We start from the raw sequence: 17503 nt of genomic DNA, 5'->3' as shown, positions 1-17503 counted from the left end.
TGCCATTTGTGACAACATGAATGGACCTTAAGGGCATTATGCTAGGTAAAATAAGCCAGAAAGAGAAAGACAAATACCTTACAGTCTCACTTATATGTGAAATATAAAAACAAAAACAAAGAAACTGAACTCATAGATATGGAGAATAGATTGATGGTTGCCACAGGCCAGGGTTGGGGGGGGGGGGTGGGCAAAATGAGTGAAGAGTGGACAAAGATACAAACTACCAGTTATAAAATAAATGTCATGACGATTTAATGTACATGGTGACTATAGTTAATAAATACTGTATTGTGTATTTGAAAGTAGCTAAGAGAGTAGATTTTAAAAGTTCTCATCACAAGCAAGAAATTTGTAACTATGTGTGGTAATGGATGTTAACTAGACTTATTGTGGTGGTCATTTTGCAATATATACATATATCAAATTATTACGTCATACACCCGAAACTAATATAATGTTATATATCAATTATACTTTGATTAAAAAAAGGGAGTTATGCTAGTTTAGGAAACATGTAAGAAAACCATTAGTAAAATAGAATTTAAATCGTCAATGGAAATGGTAGAGAATATAAATGGTAGTGCAGAGAATTTAATAATTTTAGAGAGAATATATTTAAGACATTTTCTAGTGCAGTATAAAAGGATAAATAAATTGAAATGAGAGAGAAAAGAAGAGGAAAGAAATGAGCAATTCATAATAGGGAAAACTGTGAAAAATATTTAAACTCACTATTAATAATTTTAAACTACAATAAGATATAATTTTGACCTATCAAGTTAACAAAGATAAAATTAAATGAAAACACTGAGTTTTAGTAAGAATGAAAACAACCAGAATTCTCATATAGAGCTCATTTTAGTATTGTTTTTAAAAATCCTTAGTCATTGAAAAAGCAGTATAAAACCTGTAATTCTCCTGTCTTATCAAATCCAATTGAAGGGATTTGTACTAAGGGTATATTCAGGGACATACTTTAAAGTAAAATCTTATGCTGGTCTAAATGTCTAGTATTAGGGTACTGGTTAAATAAATCATGATACATCTCTGCAACTGAACACTTGGCAATTTGAAGCACATTAAAGATATCTGCAAATCCTTTGACACTCCTCTTTTTAAGAAGTGAGATCTAATTCCCTTCACTTTGAATGTGTGCTGGCCTTGCCTAGTAACTTGCTTGACCAATAAAATGCAGTGGAAGTGGTGTTCTCAGACTCTCAAGGTTGGATAATGAGAAGCCATTAGCTTTTCCTTGGGTCTCTTGGAATACTTGTTCTTGGAGCCCAACTGCCACATAACAAGACCAAGTCTCCTGGGATTGTCATGCTGGAGAGGCCACGTGGAGAGACCAAATGGAGAGGCCCTGAGACCAAAAGAAGAAAGAGAAAGAGATGCTGGGTTTTTCAAGTCCCCAGTTTTTTCAGTCATCCCAGTTGAGGCCACAGACATCAGGGAATGGTACCCAGTCATCCCTGTCAAGTCTTGCCCAAATTACAAATTCATGAGCAAAAGGAATGGTTCTTCTTTTAAGCCACTAAATTTTGGACTGGTTTGTAAGATAGCAATAAATAAAGAACACAATTCGTTATGTGAAATTGCACTTTTCTAAAGTTAAAAAATGCTTTTTGACTGGGCAGTAGGAAAAAGCTGCAAGTGCCTCAAGTCGACTGTTGGTGGAACCTTGAAGGGCCCCAAGGTGAGGGATTGAAGGACTGTGAAAAAATTGTTTTTGGAGGATGGAAAAAATTGGGACTGATTTTATGCAGTATCAGAAAGTTTGGCAACACTGTTGCCCAAGCCAATGTGAAAAATAGAGAGAGAACTTTCCAGGAAGAATACAGAAAATGCCAACCAGCTTCTTGAAGCAAACCTATGAGAAAATATGAGGAGAAAAAGATGAATTAAAGTAGAAACAGTTATGGTTCTGAATGGAATTTAGAGAAAAATTTAAAAAGCCAAGATTTTCTTTTTTTTTTTATTGAGTTATTGATAGGTTACAATCTTGTGAAATTTCAATTGTACATTAATGTTTGTCAGTCATGTTGTAGGTGCACCACTTCACCCTTTGTGCCCACCCCCCACCCCACCTTTCCCCTGGTATCCACTAAACTGTTCTTGGTCCATAGTTTTAAATTCCTCATATGAGTGGAGTCATACACAGATTATCTTTCTCTCGCTAAAAAGCCAAGATTTTCTTGATTTGAAAATAAAACTGTTTGCCAACCCCATTCTCTCTGAGCAAAAGTTTCTTAAAGTGAGAAATGGCATCAGAGCAAAGATAAAACCCTGAATGCCACCATTAAAATATGGAATCAGGTGATTAAACTCGAGGATGTGACTGTGAAACCATTGGAGACCTCAAATTGATTAAAGGGTATACTTAGTAGGCCTTCTAAGTATCTTAAAAGCATACATTATTGTGTGCCAGACTCAGCCTATCGATAACCAATGTTGTGGCTGGACCAGCCATTGCAGTTCTTATCATGACTAAAAGACACCCTCAGCAATAGCCATCAGGAAACTTTGAAAGAGACAAGGTTTATTACTTAAAACCTGGCCACACAGGGAGGTCGTGGGGTGAGATGAGGGGGCAGAGGGAGGGAGAGAGAGAGAGAAAGAGAGAGAGGGCACAAGCCTTGGGTTCTGCTTTCATTGGGGCTGAGGGTGGGGGATTAGGGTTTCCTGGGTCACTCTTTATTAGTGAATTTAAAACATACAAGCAGGATTTTAAAGCATGGGAAGAGAAAAGACTAACAACGTAAATTGTCACTTATCAAAAACAGCTAAGATCTCTAAAACAAAGTGGGGATGAGGGGCACATGTGGCCTGGTTCTTTACCTAGTCGTGTAACTGGCAATGTGATTATTTGGGCTAGCCATCTTTGCAGTGGATGTCTCTTTGAAATGGACACCTTGGCAACCAAAGCTTAAGCTTGTATTACAAAAAGAAAAGCCAACTATCAGGACTTAGGCTACAATTAAATACCCTCTCAATTAAATGATAAGAGTTTTAGCATATTAATGCTCCACAACAGTGGCATGAGTGGCCCAAGATAGAAAAGGGACAGTCTTGGAAGGAAATACTGGCTGTGAAGTTGATTGTGACTTGATCCACAAGAAACTCGAAAAGGGAGGCAGCAGATTCACTGAGCAGATACATCTCTGTTCTTTCAATGGACGTTGGTACAACTTTTGGTTAGTAAGAATTCTTACACAAACTTTGTATAGGTGAGCAGAATTTGCTACCCCGAAATGTGTCTCTTTGGCTTGATTATTTTTAAGAACAAAAGACTCAGGAAGAAACTTTGACCTTCCCCATAACTGCCTAAAAGAATTTAAGATAGAAGGCTTGTTTCAGAAAGGAGCTATCATGATTAATTATAGTATAATATAAACTAGATGTGGTAGACCCAGAGGAACCTAGCAAGGCCACTTTGATCAAAGTCCTCTCCATGTCTCATTGTCTTTGCAAGGCATGACTAATAGTTGTTTACTAAACATTTGCTTTCCCATCTCCATGTGAATTGCCTTCCTCCTCTTTGAAATCCCAAGCCACTATCCCCAACATCCTTCTTTATCTTTAGCTGAAAATGGTATTTAAGGTGGTGCCTTCAGCCATTTTGATGAGTTACTCAGTTTTCCTGGGCTTCTTCCATGTAAATATGTTATTAAATTTGTTTAATTTTCTCCTGTTATTCTGTCTCATGTCAATTTAATTCTTAGACCAACCAAAAGAACCTAGAATGGTAGAGCAATATTTCTTCTTCCTCTACATTTGCAAATATTACACATTCCATTTGTTGCAATATATATATATTTGTAATCGTTTGTAAAACATGGCTATGTGTCTTGATGGCTCCTTCTGAAAAACAATATGAATCAGTATAATATGTTAATCCTATATCTTTCCCACCAGGGAGGAGACATTATTCTTTGAGAAGTGAGAATTATTGGGCTTCAAACCTTCAAGCTTCAAACCTGAAAAGAATGTTGCAAAGAAATCTGTATGGAAGACGGAAGATAATTGGAAGATTACCTCATGAGGTTGAATCAGAGCATGGGAACTTGGTTTGCAATTCCCGTGCCTCCATCTCTAGCCAGTAGATAAAGTTCTTGGCTCAAGGAACTCCCAGCTCTAAACCCTGTAAGGGCACTATCAACCTTTGCCTTCTCAAACTCTCTTTCTTCTTTGTTTCTAATTTATCTTCTTTCTGAGGGACACATCAACCTACAAAAACAGAAACTAGTTTAAAGAGCAAAGCGTTTATTTGGGATCAAAGAATTGCTATTTAGGGAGCACAGATTCCGGTAGAAATACAAATAGTGTCCCAATTACAGAGTGAAAGAGGATAGATTTTGTTTTTTTGTTTTTGGGGTTTTTTTTGAGGAAGATTACCCCTGAGCTAACTGCTGTCAATCCTCCTCTTTTTGCTGAGGAAGACTGGCCCTGAGCTAACATTCATGCCCATCTTCCTCTACTTTATATGTGGGATGCCTACCACAGCATGGCTTGCCAAGCGGTGCCATGTCTGCACCCGGGATCCGAACCCATGAACCCCAGGCCGCCGAAGCAGAACGTGCGAACTTAACTGCTGCGCTACCGGCCCAGCCCTGAGGATAGCTTTTTATGGGGAAAGGAAAAGAGTAATTATATGAAAAGAAGAGAAAGAGAAAAAGAAGAGAAAGAAAAAAATTATAAGTGCTAATAAGCTAGGTTATTCTTTAGCTAAACATGAATGGTTACCAGTTGTATCTTCAGAAAGAGAGTCCATAATCATCAGTCTTTGCGGTCAGGATGCCTGCTTTCCTCTTACCTTTATAAACAGTTTGAAAGACAATGTTGGTTTGGCCCAGCCCAAAGGTCTGGCCCAGTTCAAACAGTCCAAAACATCAGGGAGTAAGACATGCAGGCAATTCCTCTGAAATGTCTGCTCCAGCTCTCTTTTAAAATGGCTCCACTTATGTCAACTTTTCAGAGACATGCATTTTTCTTCAGGTAGACTGGAACCATTTATTAAGTTATACCAACTGTCATTCTGGTCTATACACCATTCTTTCTCCTTGAAGTGGTTTTGGATATTCTTGATCTCATTTCTGACAGAAGGATTTTTAGGCTTGAAGAGATGAATGTTTTGGTTCTGATTTCCAAAACTTGGAGGATGACTAATAAAGGAAAGAGCAGAACCACTATTGTGATCATCAAAGTGAGCACAGAGTTTATTGACTGGCCAGGCAAGAGAACATACACCAGTGAAAAAATTCAAAGAGTAGTTTTCTAAAGGGAATACTTTAGGGAATATGATGAGCTAGGAAAGTCGTGGGAGTTCATGGTGGTTATGTTAATTAAGGTGTCGACGAAAATAATCCATAACCAATCTATAAATGAAAATTTGGGTGAGTTTATTCTAAGCCAAAATGTGAGGAACATGACCTGGGGCCTTCCCTCCCAAAGGAAGGAAGGGCACCAAAGAAGTGGGGTGTACAGAGTGGTTATATACCCTCAAAGAGGATGTTTCACATATGATTGAAATGTCCCTTTTACAATAGTCATGAGACTGCTCTGTTGGCACAGTGATTTATGGACACAGCACGTAGTAGGTCTGCTGTCTCGGTGGACACAGCAGAGTGGCAGTTCTGTTATCTCGAGTTGGGTGGTCACAGGTAAGCACAGCAATCAGTTCCCTGTCTAAGGGAAGATGCTTATCCTTAAGGAAATGCCAATGTCGGGGGAAGTTGCACCTTTATCTTAAGGCCATTTGTTCTTGTCTTTGGGACATAGCAAATGCCTAAGCAGATATACAATGCATGCTCAGTGGCCATGTCAGGCCCTTTTGGAAAAACAAAGTCAGGCGGAATTAGGTTTACACCAAATGGCTTTCTCATATGCTTCAATATATCCTATTGCTTGTCATTTCTATTTGTCAAAGGATAGATTTTTACTGTCTGGATAGGCCACAAAGGTATATAAGTCTCTACAAGATGAGTTAAAACAAGCCCCATTGTCCACTGGTCAGCAAAGAGTCTTTCTATTTTGTCTAGTGATGGTTACTCAAAGTTTCCATTCATTTATCAGCTATGGCTGGTGAACACTCAGTGTTCATGATGGCTTAATAGCTTCAGTTGTTTAGAACCATTTGTTGAGAAACAGCATTTAGTCTAAATATATCATAGGCAATTACTGCTGTAAGTTGAAAAATTTTTCTTTTAAGTACCTCATTGTGGCCATAATTTACCAATTACTATAATTATGTCCAAGGCTTATATTCCGTCCTGGTAAGACACTTGAGAGCTCATTTGCATTTGTATTTCATTCACAGCATATAGCACAGTGCCTGGATGTAGTAGACGCTCAATGAAAGTTTACTGGATTACTGAATACTCAAATGAGGCAACTAAAATTTTTTACCACATATTTTGTATTTTATCAAGATTAATGGATATGTATCATGACTAAAAACTCTGTGTAATAGGCTTTCTTAACATTTTATTAGAGTAAGATACCCTAAAGTATCACATAACATAGTAAAATCCCCATCAATAATAACTTTTCTCTGAAAAGGAGTCATTTCCAATTAGAAGTTTGTTAAAAATAAGATCCACTTATACCTTCATTTCTCTGTGCTTTCAATTAACTGGTAAATTAAATAAATGATAAATGGAATATACACTATTCTGTTCACAGCATTTAATAAATAAGACTAATAAGAAATACACTCCCAAATTCATTTGGCAGAATTGTTTTTCAGGACTGACTGTTTTAAATACATTTCTCAAATCATATAATGGCCTTTATAACTTACGTGACTTGTTTTAGTTAAATGCATATACACACACACACACATACATATATAGCATGGAGTTAAAAACAGTAACAATTCATAGTAATTAGCAAAACTGATAAATTAATTGCTTAGCAAATATTAAAGACAAACATTTCTACTAAAAAACAGATATATCACACTCCTTTGTATTTAACCAAAGGAGCTGAAACCTTATGTCTACACAAAACCCTGCACATGGATGTTCATAGCAGCTTTATTCATCATTGCCAAAACGTGGAAGCAACCAAGATGTCCTTCAGTAAGAGAATGGGTAAATAAACTGTGATGCCTGCAGATAATGAAATACTATCCAGTGCTAAAAAGAAATGAGTTATCAAGCCATGAAAAGACATGGAGGAAATTTAAATGCATATTACTAAGTGAAAGAAGCCAGTCTGAAAAGGCTACATACTGTGTGATCCCAACTATACGACACTTTGGAAAATACAAATTTATGGAGACAATACAAAGATGAGTGGTAGCCAGGGGTTGGGGAGAAGAGGGATGAATATGTGAAACACAGAAGATACGGGAAATTTCTGAATCTTCCTCTCAATTTTGCCATGACCTTAAAACCACTGTTAAAAAATAAAGTCTTAAAAAACAGATGCAATTCAAATCTCATTAATAAATATGTTTGGCTACCCTTTTGGTTGCAGAAATAAGAAATTACATGTTATAAACAATTTCTGGCTTTTTTCTTGCCAAAATAAGTATATTATGTACTTTAAATACAATAAAATTATCTCCAAAATCTTCCTTTTACTTTTTATTGCATCAGCGTTTCTATATGGAAATCTCCTGCTAAGCAGGTTTTTAGGCTGTGGATATCATACTATGGTTCTCATAGAATAATCGTTATACTGACAGGCCTTACTGGAAAGGTTGCTTTCTGATTGTTATAGGCAGCATCTTACATGGTTCCCGTTGATCCAGGCATCCTGGTATTCCTGCAACGTACAATACCTTCTCCTGAGTGTAGCTTGGACAAGTAACTTGGATCTAAACAGTGAAATATGTTAAATGTGATGGTGTATTATGGCCGTGATTAAGTTATAAACGATTGTGCCTTCTATCTTGCTAGGACGCTCTATCTATTCCTTCATGGCTTGCACACTTTGGGAGAGGCCCAGGTGGAGTGGAACTGGGGGGTCTCCAGTAAACATACAGGTAGGAAATGAGGTCCTCACTCCAAGAGACAGGATCTGAATGCTGCCAGCAATCACTGAGTGAGTGTGGTAAAGGATCCTTCCCAGCTGGGCCTTCAGATGAGACTCTAGTTCAGATGAGATCCTAGCTCAACACCTCAACCGCAGCCTTTAGGTAGGCTGCGAAGCAGAGGACCCAGTTCAGCCATGCCAGGTCTCTGACCCACAGAAACTATGAGATAAGGGATGTGTGTTGTTCTGTAGCAATAGACAACTAATACATTAACCTTGTCAGTAAAACTGCCTTTACATAAGTTCTGGGGTTTTTTTACTGCTTAAATGAATAAACACTCCTCTTCACAAATATCATGCCAATTTATGCAACTCTCATTTTCTAAGAAAATCAGATAATCCATCTGGCAAGCAAACCAACAGCCATTATAATGTATCCTCTTCTGTCAGATATTCACACTAGTTCTTCCTAAATTATTTATCATGACAAAGAATGGAGATGGGAGACATTAGATGCATCCAACAAAACTTACATGATACCAGTGGACCTACAACTCATCTTTTTCTAGAGGGAAGAACAGCATCAAGTTTCTCCACTTAGCCACTGAGCTTTGTCTCAGAGATTTCCCTCGTCCTCATTTCCTGCAAACTTGTAGGCTTACATCCAATAAGCTGCCTGCTTCCTCCTGTTTGATCTCAGGCAATTTACTTAGCTTCTCTGCATCTTACTTTTCTCATCAATAAAATGAAGTTTTTGGACTATATCATGTATAAAAATACCTCCTTTAACTACTGAAACATTGCAAATAAGTGCACCTAAAAAAATGCTACACTCAATGTGGCCACCGCAGTAGCTCTGATGGGACACTATTACCTGTGATACAAAACTGCTGATGCACAGCCTGAACGTGCCAACAATTTCTGCTCATGCATTCTATTACAAACTTAACTCTACTGCCATCTGCAGAATCCTTTTGAGTAGAGCCTCTAGGCCTTTTTTCCCCTCTTTTGACAGTTGTTTCCTTTTTTCATGTTCCTAGTGCAACCTTGAAAGTGTTTATTCCTCATATTCTTTACTCTAGATGTGACACTTTCTTTCCATAGGAATAAGAAAGAAAAAGATAAGTTCACAACTGCCAAAGAGAAATAAGCACAAAAGGAAATGTCAATCTCTAAGGTAACTCTCTTTCAAATAAATGAAGACTTATGTGAGGTGTTTAATGAATCTAAAACTAATGATAAAAATCAAAGCAATTAGAATATGACAAATTAAGCAGCACTCTACAAGTAATAGTTCACCTAAAAAGAACAAAAAATGTCAGAGGAGCAAAAAATAAGGCAGGTAAGAAGTGGATGCTAAAGTTATTTTTCTAAAAGACAAATGAAGTCACTGAGAAATTAATTCCCTTAAGGAGTAAAAACCTATTTTCCTAGGCATTTGTGCACTTAGAAATGCACTCGCCTGGATTATTTGAGTCCTTTAATGCCTGTAATGGACATTTACTGCTCCCCAGTATCCACCTCTTTTTTGGTTTCCTGTCGGCACCTACCTTTTCCTTTGGAGAACATTCTACTGATGTGCTGTGAGAGTTACATGGTTCCGATCAGAAGGACAGCACACCTTCTGGTAGACACATTGTAATAACCAAGGTGTCTTTTATTGCTTCCCCTTGTTTAGCAACTGCTGTACATGTTGAGTTGGAATACTTTTTCAGCTTAAACACTTCTAATCTTATGCTTCCTCGTATTTTCTGAGGATAAAAATTACACATTAATATCCATATTAAATTATTTATAAGTAATTTAACGTTTTATAGCAAAATCTGTCAAACTCTTAATGAAGTTCTCTTCTTAAATGAAATACAGATGCTGACTGACATAGCATTTGGAAGAAGATAGAGCTTTCACAATGTTACTAGTGAAGATGTGAGCTCCCAAACATATGACAGTCCAAGGAGCACAGCCATTGTTGGGCATTCCCTTGGGGTATGGAAGTTATTAGACTGATGAACTAAGCAGCCAGGCTGTTGGTGCATGAGCAGCACATCATCTCAGCAGGTCAATGACTTTAGGCATCAAACAGGTCCTGTAACCCCAAACAGTAAAAATAAGATGCCAAAGACAAGTCATTTCAGTTATTTCTAGATCCCTGATTCAGTAAGTTTCACTGAGGAATCTGTGAACCATAGCTTTACTTTTGAGATTTTCCTTTTTTTTAATCATTAAGACCAATATCCCATGAAGTTAGAAAGTAGTTGAACTGGTCTTCATCTGACAAGACCGCCCCAAGAGTCTCAACAGTGCTAAACAAAACTAAATGCTGCCTCTTACCTTGTCTTCTTACTTTTTTAAACCAATAGACAATATCTGTGATGAATGGAAATCAGAGACGAGTTGATACATTTCAAGTGCGAAATAGGAAAATCTTTTTTTACCTTGGGTTAGTAAGAGGCAATCACCTCTTTCACATTCTATACCCTTTTTGAGGCAGACTAATTTTACTTTCTAGTCAAATTTCTTTCTTCTCCTTCCACATTAGCACTACCCTCACAAGCTGTCATCATTTATCTCTTAAATCTAACTTATTCCCTGCCTTCAAGCTGCTGTCAGAATGACCTACATGAAACACTCAGTTGCCATTTGACTCTCCCTGCCTAAAACCTTTCTAACCTTGCCATGGCTACAATCACCTGAAACATGAAGTCCATGCTCCTCCTTCTATGGTCTGGCTCCTAATTTCCTTCCCAGTTTCATCTCTTTCTGAACTCTATATTCCCAAAACCTAGAAGTGCTGGAAGTTTCCTGCATGTATCATGACTTTGCTCATGTAGGACCTTCTTTCTGGACCTTCTGCCACCCTCCACTTTCACTTCTCAGCCTATTAAACTTGATTCACCCTTTAACACCCAAGTTAAGGGGCATGACTTTGTGGTCAATGGAATGCCAGTGGTTTTGAAATCTATCAGAGTGGTGTTTGAATGTCCCTTTGCTACATATTATCTGTGTGAATTCAGACAAATTATTTAACCTGCCTAAGCCTCATTTTCTCCATCTGTAAAATAGGAACAACAATACCAATCATAGGATTGTTTGAAGATTAATTGAGTAATATTTATAAAGTACTTAGAAGAGTATGTGGCACATATTAAGTCCTTGTAAGTGTGTATAAACATTATTGTCACCTGCTTTGTGAACACTTTTCTGATACCTCCAGCCCTGATTGTAGAAGTTGCCTTGACTCTGTTCTCCTATAATAACACAACCATATTTCTATCATAGCAATTACAACATTGTCATACAGTTATCTCTTATATAATGACTTTCTCCTCCTGATGCTGAATCCTTTCAGTACCATAACCATATCTACTTCATTTTTGCATCGCCATGACTTACTACTGTGCTCTACTTACTACTCTGGGGAATTTCTGAAAAATGTAAACACACAGCATACATGCTATTCAGTGACTGTGAGGACTGTTTCTCTCATTTCACAAAAGGGTACCCCAAAGCATGTCGAATTCTGTCGACTATTTTATTTCCTACTCTCTGACTTCAAAAACTCACCCAATACCACAATTTTTATTATGTTTTTATATATGGTTTCCAAAACGCTAGCCTGAACTTTTTCCCAAGCTCCATTTATAACTACCTGTTATATATTGAATATCTAAGTTTCACATTCTGGCAAACATCAATTACATTCTCCAGTCTACTAAAGTTGGAAAATTTGGAGTTATCTTGGACCCCTCCTCCTCTCTCTCCATCAAATTAACCCTGTTAATTCTCTCTCCAAAAATCCTACCAATCACTCCCTTATCCTTTTTCTCTGCCAGTGACTCATTCAGGCCCTTACTGTGTCTCACCTAGATTATTAAAATAGGAGACTTTCCTCTCTCTGTCTGTTTCTCTTTCATCCCTTTATTTGCTTTTGCTTTTGTTTTCAATCCTTTTACACACCACTGTCAGAGTAAGCTTCCTAAAGCAAAAACCTGATGTGTTATTTCCTTGCTTACAATGGCTGCTGCACAGGATAATGGTGAAATGCTAACCAGCAAGACTCTATTCAAAGTCTTTCACAAACTTGGCTGAAATTGTTCTTTCCATAGATAACTTCTGCCACTTTTCTCTTCCTTTCCCCAAGCACTTTCGATTTTGTGTTCCAAAAGTATTTATAAAGCCCTAATTTATGTCTAAAATTTGAAAATATATGAAATTCTAAAAAAATAAATCACAAAAGACTTAAACTGACTTAAAAAACGAATTCTAAGCTGTATTTTCCACTGTAGACACACGGTGGCACCATTTTATCTGCCTAACAGCAGTACCGGAGATCCTTTGTCAATATCGCATGGATAAGCCATAAATTTGTGCATGTGCTTGTGATCACTATTGTGAAGTTTGTTAATGGTATGCTACTGTTAAAAATACTCCAAATATCAATAACTTTGAAACATAATTTAGAGGTGATAAAGTTATTATTCATTTTTACATTTTTATTTATTATTTCCTTTGTTAAGGGCTGAACTGTGTCTCCCTCCAAATTAATGTTTTGAAATCTTAACCCCCGATGCACCTCAGAATGTGACTGTATTTGAAAATAAGGTCTTTAAAGAGGTAATTAAGTTAGAATGATGTCATGAAGGTGGGCCCAAATCCAATATGACTAGTGTCCTTAGAAGAAGAGGAGATTAGAACACCGATTGGTACAGAGGGAAGACCACGTGAAGACACAGTGAGAAGATGGCCATTTACAAGCCAAGGAGAGAGGCCTTAGACGATACCAACCCTTCCGACACCTTGATCTCAGACTTCTAGGCTCCAGAATTGTGAGAAAAAAAATTTCTGTTGTTTAATTTACCCAGTCTGTGGTACTTCGTTACGGCAGCCCTAGCAAACTAATAAACCCTTCAAATATGTTTAAAAACATAAATTTAACAGTTGTGGATTAATGTGCTATGTAAGAAGGTAATCTATTACACATTTATTCCTAGGGGAAAATGATTCTGATTTATGAGAGTTTTTATTTATGTAAGCTCTTCAGATATCCTTGTCTCAAGTAAAATGCCACTACCCCAAATTATGCCCATTTTCCTCTACTGACCATTAACTCAATGTATCATATGTTTTACTCATTTACTCTTGCTCAGCAGCATATAATGGAATGGTTAAGGATGGACTCTGGAGCCAGACTGCTTGGGCTCACAGCTCACTCCATCACTAACTGTGTGACTCTGAGCAGTTACTTAAAAAACCTGAGCCACATTTTTCTCAGTTATCTGTACCACAGGAACAATCACAAGAATACCTGCCTGAGAGGGCTCCGTAAGGATTAAATTAGTTGATATGTAACAAGTGTGTGTAGACTAGAACTGGGAACACAGTTACAGTAAGTGCGCTTATGCTGGTGATGATGCCTCTACTTCATTAGGCTCCTTGAGAAAGGCTCTTATCCTTCAAGGCTCAGAAGAAAAGAGACCTTCACTTTGAAACTGTAGACTCAAACTCCCCTTTCTTCCCAGGTTGAATACTAAATAAAGTCATGCTGTCAAAGATCCTGCAGAGGGATGAGCTTGTTTTCTAGCAATCTGAAGTCAAATATAGATTTTGCCATTTACCTATTATGTGATTTCAGACAATTTGCTTAATTTTTCTGAGTTTCAGCATCTAGTACATTGCCTGACACAGGATGCTTAGTATTTTTCTAATGAATACATATTTTAACTGTTGGCTTGGGCATATAACATCAACCACATAAGATACTGCAGTATTCTCAAAGTGGGGGACTAATGGGGGTATCAAGATGACTTTAAGTGAGAAATAGACATGGCATTAAGGCTATTGAATCATACAAAGAAAATTCTCCTTTCAATACTGCTGATTTGGTGCTGTTTTTAAATTCTTCTCTAGCTCCTGCTAACCTCCAGGTTTTTTGTTCTTGTTTTTGTTTTTTTGTCAGGAAGATTGGCCCTGAGCTAAAATCTGTTGCCAATCTTCCTCTTTTTGCTTGAGGAAGACTGTCCCTGAGCTAACATCTGTGCCAATCTTCCTCTATTTTTTATATGTGGGATGCTGCCACAGCATGGCTTGATGAGTGGTGTGTAGGTCTGCACCTGAGATCCAAGCCCAGGAACCCTGGGCCACTGAAGTAGAGTGCATGAATTTAATCACCATGCCAACCTGCAGCCGCTAATCTCCGTTGTTAATCAAGACAGGTTCGGAGCTTTTAACAGGTGACATCTTAGCTAGAACTGAATCACATTTTTCATTCATTAGTTTTTACTTAGGACAGGTCATAGCGCTTTTTCCACTTATAGTAATGATACAAATTTTTCCTTTAAAAAAGTATAGAAGGGACATTGATTTAAAGAAAAATATTAAATATATAATAGCCATATGAGGATATGTTGAAAATGCAAATTATTGCAGTTTGGGGCAACACTGATTTATATAAACTATTATGAATTATTGTGTTCATTGCATTTCAAGGTAACTGTCAAGTTTGGTCTCTAACAGTAACAGGAGCAATTAATGGTGTATCAAGTACTGTTTTAATTTATAGCAGTCCCAAGAACAAACTAGAAACAATACAATGGTGAATTCAACACAGCTGCTATATCCTTCCTCTGCACCAAACTCTGGATATTCCAGAAAGACCGAAGGGAGAGTAGGAGACAGATACTGGATACGGTCTCATTCCGTATTTCCCACCTTAGTCAGAGTTCTGCCCTCTGCAAGGTGAACATTTGTTGAAGTCGTAGCTTGAAGATGATGGAGACATTAGGGCATTTAGTGTGTAAATTTTTTTCACCTTCACTTCTGGCCGAAACTTTCCTAGGATACATTATTACAGTCAATTTTATGGCCTATTTCCTGTCAGATGTGCTAAACACCGACAGCGTAAGGAATACACTTCGACTTCCAGACTTTTTTTTTTCAATTGGCGCTTGAGCTAACATCTGTTGCCAATCTTTTTTTCTTCTTTTTCTTTTTCTCCCCAAAGCCCCCCAGTACATAGTTGCATCTTCTAGCTGTGAGTGCTTCTAATTGGCCATGTGGGACACCGCCTCCACATGGCCTGATGCACGGTGCCATGTCCGCGCCCAGGATCGGAACCAGAAAACCCTGGGCCACCAAAGCAGAGCACCCGACCTTAACCACGTGGCCACGGGGCTGCACCCTCAACTTCCAGATCTAACAAGTTACAACAGTATTTTGCCACTTGCCAGGAGGCTAAACCCCGACGTTCTGTTAAAAGCACAGCTAACACGCACGAGAGTGCTTCCCCTCACGTGACTTCCTTACCCCGCACGAGGCGCCATGACGTCACGACATCTGCGACTGGCGGCCGACGAGGCGGGGCGCTGCGTCCCCGGCTCCCCGCCGGCGGCGCTAGTTGGGCGGTACTGTGCGCCGCACGTTTTTTCTGTGCTCTTGACAGGCTGGTTGACTCCTGCCCGGTGGCGCCCAGTGGGGCGTTCTGGAGAAAGCCGAGCCGCGGGCATGGCGCCGTTGCGTCCCGGGACCCTCGCGTGACGCCTCCGTCGCCCGGGGGGATGTGGACTCTTTCGGGCCGGGGCTGGTGGCGCGGCCGCGCGCTCGCGGCGTGGGCCCCTGGGGCCGCTCATCGGGGCCTTCCTGGGCCTCCCCGACCGACGACCCGCCAGGCTGCACCCGGGTCCAGGGCTCCGAACAGGCTCTCCAGCTCAGCAGAGCGCCAGGTGACCGGCTCTTAGTCTCCGATTAGGCACTTTGTGAAAGGCGGGAAGGACCGCCTTGCGAACTTGGGAACGTGCGGGACTGCGGCGAACGCGGGATGCGGTTCTGTGCAGGGACTGAGCTGAGCGCGGGTTTTGCTCGGGTTTCTGAATCCTTCACCGCTCCCCAGTGTGACCTCCGCAGGTCACTTCCTGGGTTTCCTAATTTGTAATGTCAGTAACTGATCCATTGATTGCTTATGTGAAGCACTGCCCTAAGCACTTTGCATGCATTACGGTAATTCTCCTAGAAGCCTACTAAAGAAGCTGTTAACACTCCATTTTCCTGCGACTTGTTTGTCTTGTGCCCTGGGCTAGTTATTTGACCTTTCTGTAACTATTTCTTCTGGTAAATTGAGATAGCAATAGAACACCGAATGGCTTATTTATGAGGATTGCCCGATGTAGGGCATGGAACTTTTTAGTCTAGTACCTAGAATATAAGAAGTGTTGAGTATGCCTTAGCTTATGTTTGTTTCCTTTTACCTCAACCAAAGCGCACTGGTGTAATTCTGCCTCTAGTAGTTGGGGAAGGTGGGGGTTTCAGCAGCTCTGCAAACGACACTATCTGATAACTATGAGGAGAGAGAGTTTAGGCAGAAAAGTGAAGTGCTTGAATGCAAGTTAGGAGTAACTGGGAAAAAGTAAGACTGTATATTAATCAGTTTTGCCCATTTTTAAAATGCCTGTGGAATTTTAAATGGATTCTGTGGCAATTCAAAGTTGTTAAAAGTGGGGCAGTCCTGTGTATCTTTTGAATTGAATGGCGGAAAAAAATTCTACAGGGCAAACAACTCAGGTTTAGTGTTTTTGCAGAATTTCTTTCAAATATAGTTGCTTCCTTATTGTCAGTCTTGTTTTGGAGCACTTATAAAAAGGAAACTTAGGGTCCGGCGCCGTGGCCGAGTGGTTAAGTTTGCCTGCTTGGCTTCGGCGGCCCAGGCCCAGGGTTTTGCTGGTTCCGATCCCCAGCATGGACATGGCACGAGTCGTCAGGCCACGGTGAGGCGCAGTCCCACATGCCACAACTAGTAGGACCCACAACTAAAAAATATACAACTATGTACTGGGGGGGCGGGGGGGGGGCGGATTTGGGGGAGAAAAAGTAGGAAAAAAAAAAAGGATTGGCAACAGTTGTTAGCTCAGGTGCCAAGCTTTAAAAAAATAAATAAAAAGGAAACTTAAAGCTCATGAGAATTTTGTATTTTATTGTAATTTCTTTTCTTTTTTTTTTGGTGAGGAAAATTGTCACTGAGCTAATATCTATTGCCCATCTTCCTCTTTTTGCTTGATGAAGATTGTCATTGAGCTAATGTCTATGCCAGTCCTCCTCTGTTTATATGTGGGACACCGCCACAGCGTGACTTGAAGAGCAGCGCTAGGTCTGTACCTGGGATCTGAAGCTGAACCCTGGGCTGCCAAAGTGGAGCCCGCAAGCTTAACCACTATGCCACCTGCTGGCCCTATCTTTTTTTTTTTTTTTGCTGACTATGAAATACAGATTTGATTGGGAAAATAAAATACAAGAAACTGACATATTTTACTTCAAGACCAATTTTTAGCTGTTTGTGATGACTCTCAGTAAAACATTGAAGAAGTTGTATACAGTAAAAATCAGGAGTTTCGTTTTAAAATATTTTTGAGTTTTAAGTGATAAATAGCCTTTTTCTGGTGATGTGATGTTTTTCTCTCTCTCCAGAGAAGTGCCAAGTAACAAAATTGTATTTAGATTAAATTTGTAGACTCTATTAGGAGCACAGAGTTTT

The 17503-nt window shown here is 39.2% G+C and overlaps 1 protein-coding gene across 3 annotated transcripts in view; it reads left to right on the top strand.

Annotated features, from left to right (window-relative positions):
* The first annotated feature begins 15307 nt into the window (after nt 1-15307).
* GUF1 (GTP binding elongation factor GUF1) overlaps nt 15308-17503 on the top strand; it is a 37004-nt gene continuing 34808 nt past the window's right edge. For 2 of the 3 annotated variants that reach the window (XR_011502245.1, XM_014857143.3), the window contains exon 1: nt 15309-15701. Coding sequence is in view for 2 of the 3 variants with exons in the window: in XM_014857143.3 (XP_014712629.2) it covers nt 15537-15701 (165 nt within the window). In the remaining variant the exon portion in view is untranslated. Of the gene's footprint in view, nt 15702-17503 lie in introns of all 3 variants that reach the window. The other variant, XM_070505957.1, reaches the window with a different exon arrangement.

Source organism: Equus asinus, chromosome 3 (genome assembly GCF_041296235.1).
Source record: "Equus asinus isolate D_3611 breed Donkey chromosome 3, EquAss-T2T_v2, whole genome shotgun sequence".
NCBI classification, from domain to species: Eukaryota; Metazoa; Chordata; class Mammalia; order Perissodactyla; family Equidae; genus Equus; species Equus asinus.
Note: the sequence above shows the minus strand (reverse complement) of the source record. Positions and strands in the feature narration are given on the sequence as shown.